At 37.1% G+C, this 15,634-nt stretch overlaps 1 protein-coding gene across 1 annotated transcript in view; it reads right to left on the reverse strand.

The window, feature by feature from the left end:
• GABRA1 (gamma-aminobutyric acid type A receptor subunit alpha1) overlaps positions 1 to 15,634 on the reverse strand; it is a 55,590-nt gene that overhangs the window by 18,216 nt on the left and 21,740 nt on the right. The window contains exons 5-7 of the mRNA XM_004428557.3: positions 9,835 to 10,055; positions 7,458 to 7,540; positions 1,010 to 1,153 (exon numbers count right to left, since the gene is read on the reverse strand). Of these exons, the coding sequence (XP_004428614.1) occupies positions 1,010 to 1,153; positions 7,458 to 7,540; positions 9,835 to 10,055 (448 nt within the window). The remainder of the gene's footprint in view (positions 1 to 1,009; positions 1,154 to 7,457; positions 7,541 to 9,834; positions 10,056 to 15,634) is intronic.

Raw genomic sequence — 15,634 nt, forward strand, 5'->3', positions numbered from 1 at the left:
AGCACTCCTGTCCTTATATATTACTAAATTGTCTGTCTTTAGAAGTTACAAATAAAAGTGAGTAAACTGATTTAACATTTTTAAGGCAGCCATAAAAGTAACTGTTGACCCTTTCTAAGCTTTCAGTAATTGAACATAATTAAAAATATTGGGATTGGGGGGAGTAAGTTTTCCTAATTGTTAGAATCCAAATTTTATATAATTACCTGGCCCTATGATCACATTTCAGTTAGTCACAAAACGGACACTTGCATAACTAAACTCATCTTATTTCTTGAAATAACTTCAAAAGTCTAAAATTTTGTATCCAGCCCTTTAGCAGTATCCGACGTAGTTCTGAGTATTTCATTAGCAAAACAGTTATAACACTAAGCGGGATAGCATCTCACTTACTTTTGACTCCAAAATGGAGTGATCAGTAATGCAATTATGTTTCTGTATGTTTTAGCTGTGGAAGATCCTTAGCTAGAGATACAGATGAATTTGTAGAAGAAATTGGCTTTTTGGTATCCCGTGAGTAATGATCACTGCTACAAATTCACCAAGATTCATTGAATCACGGCAATAAATGGGGCCTAGATGATATTAATAGCTAACATTTATTAAGAGCTTTTTGTGTGCCAGGAACTGTGATAAGCACTCTTCATGGATTTAATGTATTCCTTCTAACAGCCCTGTAAGGGGAACACAATCAGCTGGCAAGGTGGAGGCATAGGGATTTAAGCCAGACATTCCTCCTCAAGAGGTCACATACCCCAATACTGTGCTACACCGATCACACAGAACCAGTTCTTTATTTTGCAAACAAAGAAACAGAGGCTAAAAGACATTAAATGACAAGTCCAAGGTCTCAGGTCTATAGAGTTTACACTAGTTCTCAGCTCAATTGTTCCCCCGTTCAGCGCAATTTTTTTCTCTCTAGTTGTGTTATTGAAGGACTTACTGAATTTTCATATTCCCACAAAGTAAACTTTTTTGGCTCCTTCCTCCATATCTGGAGTACACTCACCTGTACTGGACTGAACAATTCCAGAATCTACTGTTTGTCCAAGAAGATCATACTGGTTTAGGCGTGACCCGTCTTCTGCTACAACCACTGAGCGTGCTGGCTCTCGGGTCCACTCATAAACAACTTCTGCTCTCGTATAAGCATCTGAAAGGAAAGAGTGAAAAATGGTCCATGTGTTCTGTCACTTTGCTTCTCCTAAGTAGTTGGTGTGTTCTGTCAGCTTCATATTTTCTATTGCAGGGTTCCAGAGCTCAGGCTTGGAGAGGAGAACCTGTATCCCTTAGCTTAGGAAAACTAAAATGTATTTTCCCAATTCATTTGATTATCTGTTCACTCTCACGACAAACGGTTATTAAGCATCTGCAAAGGACAAAGTACCTTGCGGCGGACATAGTTGTGAACATAACAAACGAAGTCCCCTGGTCTTGTGGAACATGCATTGCAGTAGTGGGGACAAAGATGGCTAAGCTAATGAATATATAATTCCAAGTAGTGTTGAATGCAATAAAGCCACACACAACAGGTGAGGGGACAGAGAATGAAGGGGATGGGGTCTATTTTAGTAAGGGACTCAGAGAGGGTCACTGAGGAAATGTTGTTTATACAAATGCATGACAGAAACCAGAGAGTGAGCCATTTGTCTTGGGGAATAGTACTCGGTATGGGCAAACTAACAAGCTCCTTCCTTGTGGGCAGGTAAAAGCTTGACACGTTTAGAAAGAACAGGAAGACCAATGTGTCTAGAGTGAAGTGGATGAGAGGTGAAATGAGATTAGAGGCAGTAGCCTGGGTCCAGATTATGTCAGGCCAGGGGAAGGTCATGATAAATGTGAAAAGTAACACTGGAAATCTTACTGAGCATCCATTTTTAAAGAAAGTCTGATTTTACTTCCTTTTTAATTAATTATCCTGTTTATAGATATGTATGATGATGATGATGATGATGATGATGATGATGATGATGAGTTAGACCATACAGCTCTTTACACTTCTCAATCATTTTCATTTGCCATGTCACTTTTTAACCTAGCCATCCTCCTATAGGAGAGGTTAGGTAGTAATCCTGATGTTTAATTCAGGAAGGTTGGGGGAGGAGGTATACAGAGCAAGAGAGAAGGAGTAGGAATTCCATAGCTTTTCTAATTTTTAGTCACAGAACACTCACTTTACATAGGTTGAAACAATGGTACATACTCCTCTGTTTAGACGTCGAGTGCTATCAAACATTTAAGGCATACCTCATTAGCAAAAGCAAACTATTTCCAGGCATTTTGAGAGGAAGATACAATAACTAAAGCTGGTCTTACTGTGAAAGCTTTACCCCTTGGCCAGCTCCTCCATTAGGGACAGTAGGCACAGTGCCCAGGGCCTACAATACTTTTAGAAGGTACAGTAATGTTTTAATTTCTTTTAAAATCAGAAGAAAAAAATGAATATAATCTAACTTGAATTATATTCACCTTTATATCAACATAGTTATAAAATAAAATTAAAATAAATTTTGAATATATATTTTTGGAGGAATGGCCCACAAAGGCAAAAGTGTTTAGGTCCATATAAGTCATAATGTGTCCCTACTTGACCCAATCCCCAACCCAAGGTAACGATGCTTGGGTGTTTTGCCAAATCTGTATTTGTCCAAGCTAAAATATTATGAGATGTAAAATGATGTTTGTCTTCTTACCCGAATATGAAAATGCCCAAAATAAGATGTGAGCCCGTGCCCCTCATTCTCTCAACCAAAGCTTCTTAAAGTGACCACTTCTGTGTGGGGTGAATGATACAGAAATATGTGGTCAGTGTTCCCTAGATTTTGTGTGGGTGTTCTGTCTACTTCAGTATCATTTCTGGACCAAGTTACAATCAGATATCTTTTTAAATAAATTTTTGCAGAAGTTTGAGAGAATATACTGGCAATTAATTTAGCGGTTATTGTTTCTTTCATGAAACGTGAGTTACAAATGGATAATTTTGGAATTTGTCTTCATTGCCTTTTCTTTCTTAATTTTGGTTGTCCTCATTGACTTTTTTCTTCACTGAACTAGTCTTTTATTTATTAATTTATTATTTATTTATTTATTTTAGGCTTTATTGAGATGTAATTGACAAATAAAATTGTAATATATTTAAAGTGTACAATGTGAGGATTTGATATACATATACATTGTGAAAGGATTCCTCCCATTGAGTTAACACATCTCATTGACTCAAAAAAATTTTGAAGCATTTCATCATCATATGCAGTAGGAGGATTGCATTTGTTAGGAGGATCTAAAACTTTATTTATTTAAAAAACAATCCCTTTGAAGAAGGCGGAGCACAGTAGTTTGAGAAGTACCATATTGCTTACATTGTAAATACCTATATTCAGTAAAATGTTCTTCTGATCATGATAAATTCTTATTTTTTAAGTGGAAGGGTCTTACCTAGGAAGACATAGCAAGTTTATGGTAACATAGAATCATTGAACGTTAATGTGGAAGGACTTTAAAGGTCATATCGTTTATCTCATTTTACAGATGGCAAACTGAGGCACAGAAACATTAAATGATTTTTTTAAGGGTGCATAGCTACTTAGTGGGAAAACTGAGATTAGAACATAGAATGCCATTCATTCTACTCCACTGTTGTTAGTAAGGATTTTCTAGGCAAAAAAGCCAAGCAAGGATACTTGGTGGTCCCATAATTAGTGATGAAGCCAACTGCGTCATTTCATAACAAATTAAAGCTCTTGCTTCTGTATCACACTGTCATTAGCAACAGTACCTGGACCCTATCTCTTTATACCTTGTCATGTGTTGCCAATGGGCTGCCAATATAGTTGAAGAGGGAAAAAATGTGTTGTCATCAACTTCTCATTTCATAGAATTCATTTCTTGCAATTTCTTAGAAAGTCCGTTGTGCATGAAATTTAACATAAACATGACATAGTTGTGAAAATGGAGATTACTCATTGTTCATGTCTCTCAATGGAAATACAAAACGTAGAGTAAATTCACATGATGAAAATTGGTGTTTTAAGACATAGGAGACAGATATACCTAAGGCCTCACAATAGGTAGTATATCTCATTCTTTCTTCATTTCAGTATCTGGAAAATAGGTCCTATGAAAACGTCCCTGATTTAAGACTATTCCACATAAAGAAAAGAAGACTAAAAGGAGTCTTCAACTACTTAGTCAAAAATGTTAAGCTCAGATTTCAAATAAATCAGCAGATTACATAAAAAAAAATTAAAAAATTAAAGACAAAAAGGTTTTGGTTGGGGTTATGAAAGAAACTTTGTGGTGATGCCAACTGGGAGCATGGACTTAGTACCAGAACAGCATCTACTAATTGATACTATCACTTCACTTTTACGGGCCTTTGCTTTTCCATTTGTACGAGGCAGGCATGCTAAATAATTTCTAAAGTTATTTATTGTTCAGAATTCATTTAAATTTCTACTTATCCCTTTCTCCTCATGTACAAGGCACTGTGCTTGACTGTCAGTCAACAAACCATCATTTATCAAGTCCTTACTAGATGTAGTACTTGCCTGGATATTACTGTCAGAAAGTAATCTGAATCTCTTCTTTTAGAATCAAAGCCTTAATTTGTATTTTCCTCAAAAAGCAGTTGAAAGAGGTGAGCTGCATCACGCACATTGTCTTCAGGTTCTCCGGCCTTAGGAAGAGGGCTTTATCCCTAACGGGCAGACAGTGTAATTCAGCTCTGACAGTCGGAAGCCAGAGGAGAGTGGTAAGAAAAACCTCTGCCTTTCCCAGTGTGGTTCTTACCAACACATGGACGAAGCTGCTTCAGATGCTTCATAAACATTTATTCCATGGTGTTCTACTAAATTACTGCAAAATCCTCTCACTTATCTCTTGTTTACTCTCTTCTCTGATATTTTGGCAAGGTGTTTGCTTCAAAAACTGGGTCAAAGCATTTTCAGCCCACTTGTGCCTCAGTTTCTTCCTCTCTGAAATGTGCTAGTTAGGCCAGGTCAGAGAAACGGCTACACACTGAATGGACCGCTACTGCTCTTCTCACGCCAGTGGCAGGCAGCGGTCATTAGTCATGGTGCTCTCTCCTGCTGAGCATGTGCCCTCCGAGCCTACTTTTCAATGCTAAGTCTTCTCTGTTTAACTCCCCGCAGGTCTTAAACCCTCTTTTCCGAGGTCATGTTTTCTGAGACTTAAACACTGAAGGGACATTTAAAACCTGATTATTGTCATCTTTATTCTTTCAATAAATATTTATTGAGTGTCTACATTGTATTAGGCTCTATGCTAGGAAATGCTGAGCAAAATAGATCCTGCTCTCATGGAGTTTACAGTCTCTAGACAATAAAAATGCTAACCAATCAATAAAACAAATAATTATTTCTTTGACAAAGAGTTTAAACTAAATACCGTGTGACCAAGAAGACGGATGGGCCTGTGTGCAAATTTTGATAAGGTCATCAGGGAAGACCCTAGGAGATGATATTTATGCTGAGATGTGGAGAGTTTACAAAAAGCCAGCCATGCTAAGTACCAAGGGAAGAGCAACCCAGGCAGAGAAAAGAGCAAGGGCAAAGGCTCTGAGGTGGAAAATAACTTACTTATTTTTCTTTGACTTCAGTTTTCTTAATGAGATACTATTTGTTTTCTACTCACTGTCTATTTCCTTCTTCCTAAAATACCTCCAATTTTCTTCAGAATGACAATGTGAATAGCTAAAAATATCTCTTCTCAGCCTCCTTTGCAGTTAGTTAGCATTGGCAATATGACACAGCTTTGATTAATGACATATGAGAAGACATCTGTTAGGATTTAAGGAAAGCGTTTATCTTTTTCATACAGGCACTACTCCTTTCTTCTTTGCCCACTAATCCTCTTTATCTTGAAAGCAAATGCAATGGCTGGAGTTGCAGCAGCCATTTTGTAATCAGGAAGGACATTTAAGGACATCTTAAGATACCATCCTTGTTAAGATGCAGAACTAACCAGCAATCAACCAGCAATCACTTACCTTCATATACCTTATGTGAAAACATAAACCCCTCTTTTTTTCAGCTATACTCACTGCTTGAAAGCATTGCTGACTAATATACTAAACATATAATTGATTGTCCAAAACAAGATATTTTGAAAGCAAAAGAGGGCACTATGAGTAGTTATACCAGGATATTAGGCATAAACCAGTAATGTTCCAGGCAAACTATGATGCATGATCTCCCTAACTATAAAGTTATTTTATGGATTAGATGAGCCGATGCATATACAAATGTTTAATATACTGCCTGGCATACAAGTAACACATAATACACAATATTATTATTAAAAATGGAACTGGTAATCAGGAGAAAACATAATAGTCCGTGGCATAGAACATACATTAAATTGGGAAAAGAACGGGGAGAAAGGAGTTATCACCAAAGGCCTATTTAGCTGACAGTTGTTGAAGTAGTTTATCCTTGGGTTTCAATATAGAATGAGATTTATAAATAGAGAAAGTTATCTCTCCATGACTAGGGCTGCTAGGAGCCTGAAGCCCTTTGCTATTTTCTTTACTTGCTGTCTTCCTACACTACCACTATTTTTCTTTTATGAATCATATCTTCACCAAAATAGTTGCTCAGACTGCCTGTCTAGTGAGAACAGAAAGCTGGTTAGGTAGTCCAGGAGTTGACTCAGTCCTTGTACATAACTTCCCTGCAGGAAACCAGGAATACATTATTCACACTCACTTTGTGCATGCACACTAGTCAAAAGCAGAAGGGTGGAGGAAGACCAGAGAACCTGATGCTGCTGGCCACTGTTCTCTTGGCTCCTCTGACATGTGCCTGCATATTTTCAACTAGCAGAAACCTAGAAAGTTATTGTATTTGTATTGATTTATCTAAGATACCTTCCAAAGCATTAATATAGCCTTGAATTTTATGGGATATGCAAACAAATCTAGAACTTTTTTAAGATGATGATTAGGATAAATTCTTTTCTGGCTACATCTTTTAAATGTAGGCTTCGTTATTAAGAAACACCTAATTATTGCCACCTACCAATATTTCCAATCTGATAAACAAGTTGAATTATTCCCAAGGTCAAATAAGTGTCAGTAATGATATAAAATAAACACAAGGTTCTCCATTTATTGGAAAGAAGCTGCTATCTATGAGGTATAAGCATCCATACTCCACTTGTTTTTCTATGAATACCACTTCCACAAAGATAGAATTTTTCCACTAAATAGTTACATTCATTCTTTCTAGTCCAGGAGGTAGGGAATAACCCCTTCCTGAACAAAATTAACAAGTACAGTCAAAGATTATTATTTATAGAAAGTACTTACAGTAAATAACTATTTAAACTTTATTGATGATCTTTATCTGTCTCTCTAACAGATATAACTAATTGGAGGTTTCTTGCTTAAAGACTTTAGGCTTTATAAGCATAAAAAAAATTAAGTTAAATTTACTCACAGCTTCCAAATTTTAGTGGGCAGGCATGGGCATCCATAGGGAAGTCTTCCAAATGCATTGGACATTCAGCTCTCACCGTCAGCCTTGTCGATAAAGGGAAAAATAGGATACAGGCAAGAGCCCTATAGGTTAGATACTTCTTGATAAATACAATTGGGATCTTACTAACTATAGCAAATATATTAACAAAACAGGAGAGACATGCACAAACCACAGCGCTATACTGAGCTGTTGATAATCAAATGATCCAAAAGGAATTATTTACAACAATGACTGGATTCTATTCATTTTTTTGTTTGTTTTCAGGAAATAAGTGACATCTGATTGTATACGATGGGCAAGAATTGCTAATGTTTTCCAAAACAAGCGTCATCAACTAACCCACCTAGCTACAGCAAATCTTTTTGAGAATAAAACTGGATGTAAGCAAATAAATGCTTGCCAAAATACTAATTCATCCTTGGCTGAGATGAAGACATGGATGGCAAGGAAGAGAAGAGAATTTCTCCTTTCCTAAGTGCAGTTCTTCCTACCTCCTTCTCTAAAATAGCACAAAATGCATAAAACAACAAAGGAACAGGTGAAGGAGAAACTGTCCTCAGCTTTGTGAAATTTAGACTAACGCAAAATCTCCTTGAGAGTTTATATGTGATCTCACTATTTTCCAACCATTTAGTTTGATTTACAAATCCACTGCCTAATTGAAGCCAGCACTTTGCTCTGCTTCTCTTTAGTCCCTAGCTTCCCGGAATGTGGATTCTATTTACATTTGAGAAAGGGTAGTTAAGAAAGGAATTCACTAAAATATATTTTATCTCATTTGGTGGAATTACGAGGGAATTTATACCCAAATTCCTCACAGGATTTTTAGAAAATATATTTATCCATTTTATTAAGTAACTCAAGAAATGTGGTAGGATAGCTTTATAGCCAGTAAAATCATTAAATGATTATAATATTGATTAAAGCAAATATGAAATGAGTAAATTAATGATTAAATTTGCATTGTTAAGTCAAATTATTAAGGACAGTAATAACACATTAGCAAAGGTGGTGTGAAATTTATCAAATGAAGATATAAGCTAGTTATTGAAGAAGAACATTGCATATATCAGAAACCGTTAATTGGTAAACTATTCAATATATGCAAATCCCTCCCCAGAAAATTGCCAGCTGGGCAGAATGAATACTGCATTTAGGTATTTTACAAGGGGAGACTATTTCAAATTTTAAATTTTAAATATAAATAGATCCTACTCGGATGATCTGGAAAAGTCTCAACACATCTATCCACTGATCCCCTATTTTCTTTGTCTTTTTTGGGATTTCTCATTCTTTAAGTCCTATTACACTTTTACTCGTTGTGTCCAACAACTAAAATGGCTCTTACAGCATTTTTTCTTTCTTTTTCATTTGGATATTTGTGTATAAAAAGCTAGGAATTCTAGCAGCTTTCTCCAAAAGCAAAATATCACTCTATTCCCATGCTAAACAGAATCTACTAAGTCTAGGATTTTGCCTTCATTACCTTTTCATACCAAAGGAGTAATTGAACAATCTGAATTGCGAAATGCTGGCCAGATCTATAAAAACAACATTCTAACAAGTCATCTGGGTATAAAATAACTGGTTCCCTTAAGAATGAGTCCTGGACAATTCTTAATTTCTCATACAAGGAATACTTTTAAACATCTCTTATTTTTCTTTAAGAAAACTTCGAAACTTTGATTCATGTTTCCTTCATTCAACTATAAACGAATGATTGGTATCTAGGTGCAGGGCTTTCCAGTAATCTCAAAATGGAGGAAATGTTTATAAAGCAGAAATATATACGTAGTCTTCAATTTAAGCAAAATTAAGAATATCTATACTCAGTCTAGCAATATCATTGTGAATTCATACTCTTCTTCAAAATGTATACTCCCACATGAATCTATGATTTCTAAGACTTTTGAACTTTCCCTATTTTCATTTTTTTCCCTTCCTTTTAAGCAGAAATATTTTCAGACATATGCCTTGAGATAGCTTCTGGCAGTTTAATCTAGACCTTACTGGAATGGAGGATTATAAGAGGTTAATAGTAGGGAGAGGAAGTTCCTCATATTGAATTAGAGCATGTTGGAGAGATATATTGCATTACTTACTATACATCATAAACATGTTTTTTCATTTTATCTAATCATTTTACTTAACACTTTAATACTCGAACAATATTTTAGCCAATTTATTTTTCACAGTAAAGTAATTATTAAAGTTGAAAAACCGGGAAAACGGGAAACCAGATGCCCTACCATGACCGATCAGCTTGACGATCACCTACACGTGAAAGAGAAAGAAGGACAGAAAGATTCCCGAGCGGAAGCGCAGTCCTCCTTACCTCATGGTGTACAACAGGGTACCGTCCTCCGTGATCCTCAGGAGTTTGTTAGGCATGGTCATGTTGTGTGCCACTGACTTCTTTCCATTGTGGAAAAACGTATCCGGAGTCCAGATCTTACTTGCCATTAGGTTATTCAACCGGAGAACTGTCATGGGTCCTTTAAATTTTAACCTTTCATCCTTCCAGCTTTGACGGAAAAATACATCTATTGTATATTCCTAGGCAATTTTGGAAAATGGCAAAGAGGTCACTGTGCTGTATTTTGCAATGCAAATAGCTTACATAGACAACGCATAATTTTTGCAACTGTAAAAGCAAAATGTGAGCTAGGTGATGTTTCTAGAAGTAAACTTGTGGTAGTCTGTACATATTGATGTCAGGTGAATTATTGGTTGGTATAATCATTTTTAAAAATATCTTAAATGCCTGAAATATTTCTTGGTCAGGAAAATTCTGCTGATTATCTCCTCAGACACGTGAGAGGAAAATAACACCCTACTCCCACCCCACCTCCACCACACCAGCACTAGAAGAGATAGAATTTATTGCAAATAAAAACAAAACTCATGGTAGAGGTTATTACATATAGGAAAATGTTTAAATTAGACAATTCCAGTTATAAAGATAAAGCATAGTGTTCTGGGGGGCCCTCCCCTGGTCTCAGAAAAGCTCACACCCAATCTGAAATCATCTATAACGTGGGCATGACAATCCTATCTTTTTTTGGCTAAGTAAACATTTTTTTTTCATAGACAATGTATATGGAATTTCAATTCTCCCACACAAAGAAGAAGATTATGAAAATAAGGAATTTGTTTCACTGGTAATTTGGATCTTTTCCAAGAAAAAAAAAGAATGCAGAATATGCGGGTGTGTCAGTGTGTGTTTGTGAGTGTATGTGTGTATAAGACACACGAGCAATGTGTGAAGCTCATCATCATTCACAGCCAGGGAATCTACTTATTTGAATAAACACAGGACTCCTTATGGCAATACCCAGAGACGAACATCTGCTAATCCGAAAACAAGCAAATGTGACTTAGCGGCTCCTAAAATTGAAAAGGGTAATATCCATCTTTCTTGCAGTACTTGCTACACTGACACTAAATTTGGAACTCAATGGTTTGAAATAAAGACGACCACATTCTCCATTAATCTTAGCATGCTCCAAACTAGAAGGAAGACTAACTTGAAAACGTCATGCTACATTTTCTTAATCCCCCATACCTTGATGCATCAGAAAGCTGTTCTTTTTTTAAATCTTGTACATATCGTTTTTAGGACAGGCAAAATAAATAATGTCTGTGTGTAGGTGTTTTGTGCATGAATTTATCTGTCTCTTTCCCAGGGTTTAAGCAAGATTGGGTAAAGACTGAATGAAGGTTTATCCCTCTGGTACACGTTTGGTATGGCTGAGACCTCACTCATCAAGTAACTAACAATTATTATTGGATAGTTTATAATGCACCAGGCACAGTGCTAAATGCTGACTGAGATAGAAACAAGGAAATATAACATGATGCCAATCTATCTTTGTAGGCAAAAGTTGTTGGTTAGATTTTTCTGTGTCTGAAAGTATCAAATGAAAGGCACTAGGTGGGCTGGCTCCGTGGCTTAGCGGTTAAGTGCGTGCGCTCTGATGCTGGCGGCCCGGGTTCGGATCCTGGGCGCGCCCCGAGGCACCACTTCTCCGTCCAACGTGAGGCCGAGTCCCACGTACAGCAACTAGAAGGATGTGAACCTATGACATACAACTATCTACTGGGGCTTTGGGGGGAAAAACTGAATAAATAAAATCTTTAAAAAAAAAAAAAAAAAAAAAAGAAAGGCACTAGGACATGACACAGGAATTTACTCAACAAGAGACATTTCTTAAGCATCTGTTAAATTCAGTGGAGAGAGAAACTGTTTAGACTTGGATGCCATACGAAAAACTCATGGAGGAGTAGCATGGGCATAGAATGGTATTTTCCACGGGGAAAGAAATGGGGAGGGAGCCTGTGGCTTACGTCAGGACGTGATACAGGGTGGCAGTTCTTGCCACGGAAGCAGAGTGGATGGATTCACTCTGGGTTGTGCATGTGCTCTTCTCTGGACAACAGAAAAGCTTATGAGATAGGGGTGCGATAATGATATTTCTATTACTCAGGAATCAGCCACATAAGCTCTGTTCTCTGTCCAACTGAACTACTTTCCCCTGGTCAACAGTAGAGGGAATGGCCACTTGGAAATCAAGGTTCCAAGAATGTCTAAACTGGCCATGTTCCTGTGGATCTAAAAATTTTGTTTATTTGTTTGCTTGCTCCAAGGAGATTTTTGAAAACAAATAAATATAAATATAAATTAAATATAAAATAAAATGTATTTATTATCAAATCTTTGACAAGATATATCCCAAAGGAAATGATTCCAAAAAATTACATCAAAATTTGCCAAAGCCCTGATGTTTACATGTTTATCGTGTTCACAGCCAGCTTTACTCACCTGTGCTAATGGCAGACAATGAAATCCCCAAATTCATTTAAGATATTCTCCCTTCAGTTATTATACTGGTCACACAAACGTGTAAGCACACACACACGGAGCAAAATTAACTACATAAGCTTTTACTTCCATGTTCTCCTCTGTTAGAATTAGAAATGAAAAGTGAAATAAAAGGAGTTGATAGTGACCAGATCCTGCCTAATCAAGCGTGTAAATATTTGGTCTCCCATTTCCTAAGAACTGCGCCTGCAAGATTGCCATGGTAGCAGCAGGCGGCTCTCAGCATGACCTTGCCCTCGTGATCACAGTTCATTAGACCAAGATGGGCCAGAACCCCTTCTTCAGGAAGTTGGCAGAAGGAGGAGAGGGCAGAGCTATAGCATGATGGTTACAAATGTAGGTTCTAAAACTGCTAACTAGAACTGGATTGTCCGTCTGCCAGATGAATGGCCTCAGGTCATTTTCTTACCTTCTCTAAGCCCCAGTTTCCAATCTATAAAGAGGGGATCACGGCAGTATTACTTCACTTGCCTATGGTAAGAAGTGAGTTAATACAAGTGAATAGCTTGCAAGAATGTCTGGAATATAGGAAGTTCTCAGTAAATGTTAGAAGTCATTATTTATCTCCTTTTTTTATCAACACAAATTTCTATTAGATTTCTACGGAGCTGGGAAGGAAAAAGTGCTATTTCTTTGGAAGGGTGGTATAGAACAGGAAACCTGAGGAAAGTGAGAAGGTGGTCATAACCAAGCAAAGCAAAAACAGAAGGCAAAAGGGAAGACTCCACAGAGGAGTGTCTGAACAAATAGGAAGATTTAGTGATGACTCTGTTCAAGATTCAGTGTTCCAGCCCCCACCACTCAAGTGAAAAGTCTCTCCAAGTTACCCTGTTTGATAGAGTACATCCCTGGAGAATGTGAGCCTTACCCTGAAGACTGGGACAAAACATCCATTATGTTCCTAAATAAATATTGTATTGAGGTGTTCCCGTTTGCACCATTTGTTACCATCTGTGTGTGCTTTGATGTAATACATTTTAAGCACTATGGAAAACAGGGCTCTAGGATTGTACTGCCTGCTTATTTCTGTCAGAACCTGGTGCCCTGGGAATGTACTATTTGATTGCCAATTAATGGTTTTTAAAATAAAGTTAAGGAGTTGTCCTCATTTTATTTTCTATTCCAGATGAAGTCAGATGCTTTGGGAGCTGTGGAGTCCCTGGAGACAGACAGCCTGAGTTCAAGTTGCTACCTAGCTGGGTCATTTTCCTCCTTTGGAAAATGTGGATACTGATAATAGTTAGCTAAAATGTTTGCCATGAGAATTAGATGAAATATGATCTATAAAATTCTTAGCATGTGCCTAACATATTGCAAGCATTCAATAATGTTGAATGTTGTTATGATTATTATTATTAATTAGGGATTTTATTAGTTCTCACTTTAAAAACTACAAAGCTTTTCTTGTCTTGAAAAATAGCTTTGTCATTCTTCCTTCTAATTTTGATAGCCTCTAAATCATACTGCTGTTTCTTATGCATAATTCTCCCATAATGTGGTTTAAATGATTAATCTTCTCAAACAAAATGGTCAGGTACAATTTCCACTAACCACTTAGCAAGTTAGTTGCAGACCTGTGGACAATCTGATCCTTTGAGAGAACAATTCAAATACTGTCTGGTTTGGGCGTTTTAGGCAATAGGGCATATCACTGGCTTAGACATTCTTCCTTACTCCTATACGATATTTGACCAAAGGCCAAGTGCGAAAAGGAATTCATGACAATCATAGGGTTAATGGTGTGTCCAAATCCTATTGTGCACCTTTAGTCTAAAAAAAAAGACATCATCGATTCCTTAAATCACAGTTAATCTAAAGCCATAACTCAAAGGCACACCAAGTATTTTTCAAGAGAAAAAAAATTTTTTTTTTTTGAGGAAGATTAGCCTAGCCCCGAGCCAACATCCGTTGCCAATTGTCCTCTTTTTTTGCGGAGGAAGATTGGCCCTGGGATAACATCCGTGCCCATCTTCCTCTACTTTATATGGGACGCTGCCATGCATGGCTCGACAAGCGGTGCATCGGTGCTCTCCCGCGATCCGAACCTGTGAACCCCAGGCTGCCGAAATGGAGCATGTGAACTTAACTGCTATGCCACCCTGCCGGCCCCTCAAGAGAAGAGTTTTTGATGGCATATAGCTTTATTTGGGCACTCTCCCTTAGCAACTTTTATTGAGCATCTACTCTTTGTGAGGCATCATGCTAGGTGCTAGAGATAGAGAGAAGAGCCATTTTTAATTATTATTATTATTATTAGGAGGAGTAATATCATTATTGATGTGTGATGTTTGTAATGCTTCATCACTTCTCTTGATGTTTCCATCGATGAGAAAAGATCCTCACCAGTGTACAGCTTCTGAATGCTCTCCATTCCCTCACACTCTTCTATTTGGGGAAGGGAGGAGGGAGGAGTAATTTAATTTGATGGGTGAATCTGGAAGGAGAAATCTGTCTTGCCTATCTCAGTCTCTTCCTCTTGTCTTTTCCATTTTGGATGCTGGCTGTCCATAAGACTCACAAATTCTGCTGTGTTCCTTCATGCTAGAACTTTTACATGGACAATCTACACCCTGGCAGAGGTAGGCCAACACTGCCTCCCGACTGGGTCGGTTAATCTGGCTGATCCTGATGTTTACTCTCTGGAAATCCACTTGTCTGCAGATATAAGCTACCTTCTGTGATATCATCATTACTAGTAATAAAGATGATATTCTCATTTTCCATAGCCCTTAATCTATTGTCTTATTTCTCAAAAGGTTCAGAACTCAGGTAGGGAAGAGGGTGTTATTTTTTGAGTCCCGTAAGACTTTAATTTTTTAAAGATGACATAGACTCCTAAACCTATCACCAAATAAGTAGTAGTTCAACACTTACTGTAAACCAGCAATGCACTGATAGCGTGAGAAATGTGAAACAAGTGTGTTTTTTTTGCCATTTTTTGGCATCACTTTAGGAAAATAAGACATTTATGTAAGAGAAATAACTTTAGAAAACAGTACTATGTATGGGACCAAAAGCTAAATTGTATTTTACAGTCAATAAATGTGATTAGAATGCAGAAAGAAAAGTAAATTTGCTATTGGATTAATAAAAAAATGTTTTCATCAAGTATTTGGGTCTTGGTTTGGGCCTTTAGGGAAATATAGGATTTAGATGGGTGAAGAATAGAGGAAATTTCCATGAAGAGTACATGGCATGATGAAGAGTTCAGAGGTAAAAATAATAATAATTTTATTCAGTGAGCACTATTGAT

Source organism: Ceratotherium simum, chromosome 4 (genome assembly GCF_057802395.1).
Source record: "Ceratotherium simum simum isolate JZ-2026a chromosome 4, ASM5780239v1, whole genome shotgun sequence".
NCBI lineage: Eukaryota > Metazoa > Chordata > Mammalia > Perissodactyla > Rhinocerotidae > Ceratotherium > Ceratotherium simum.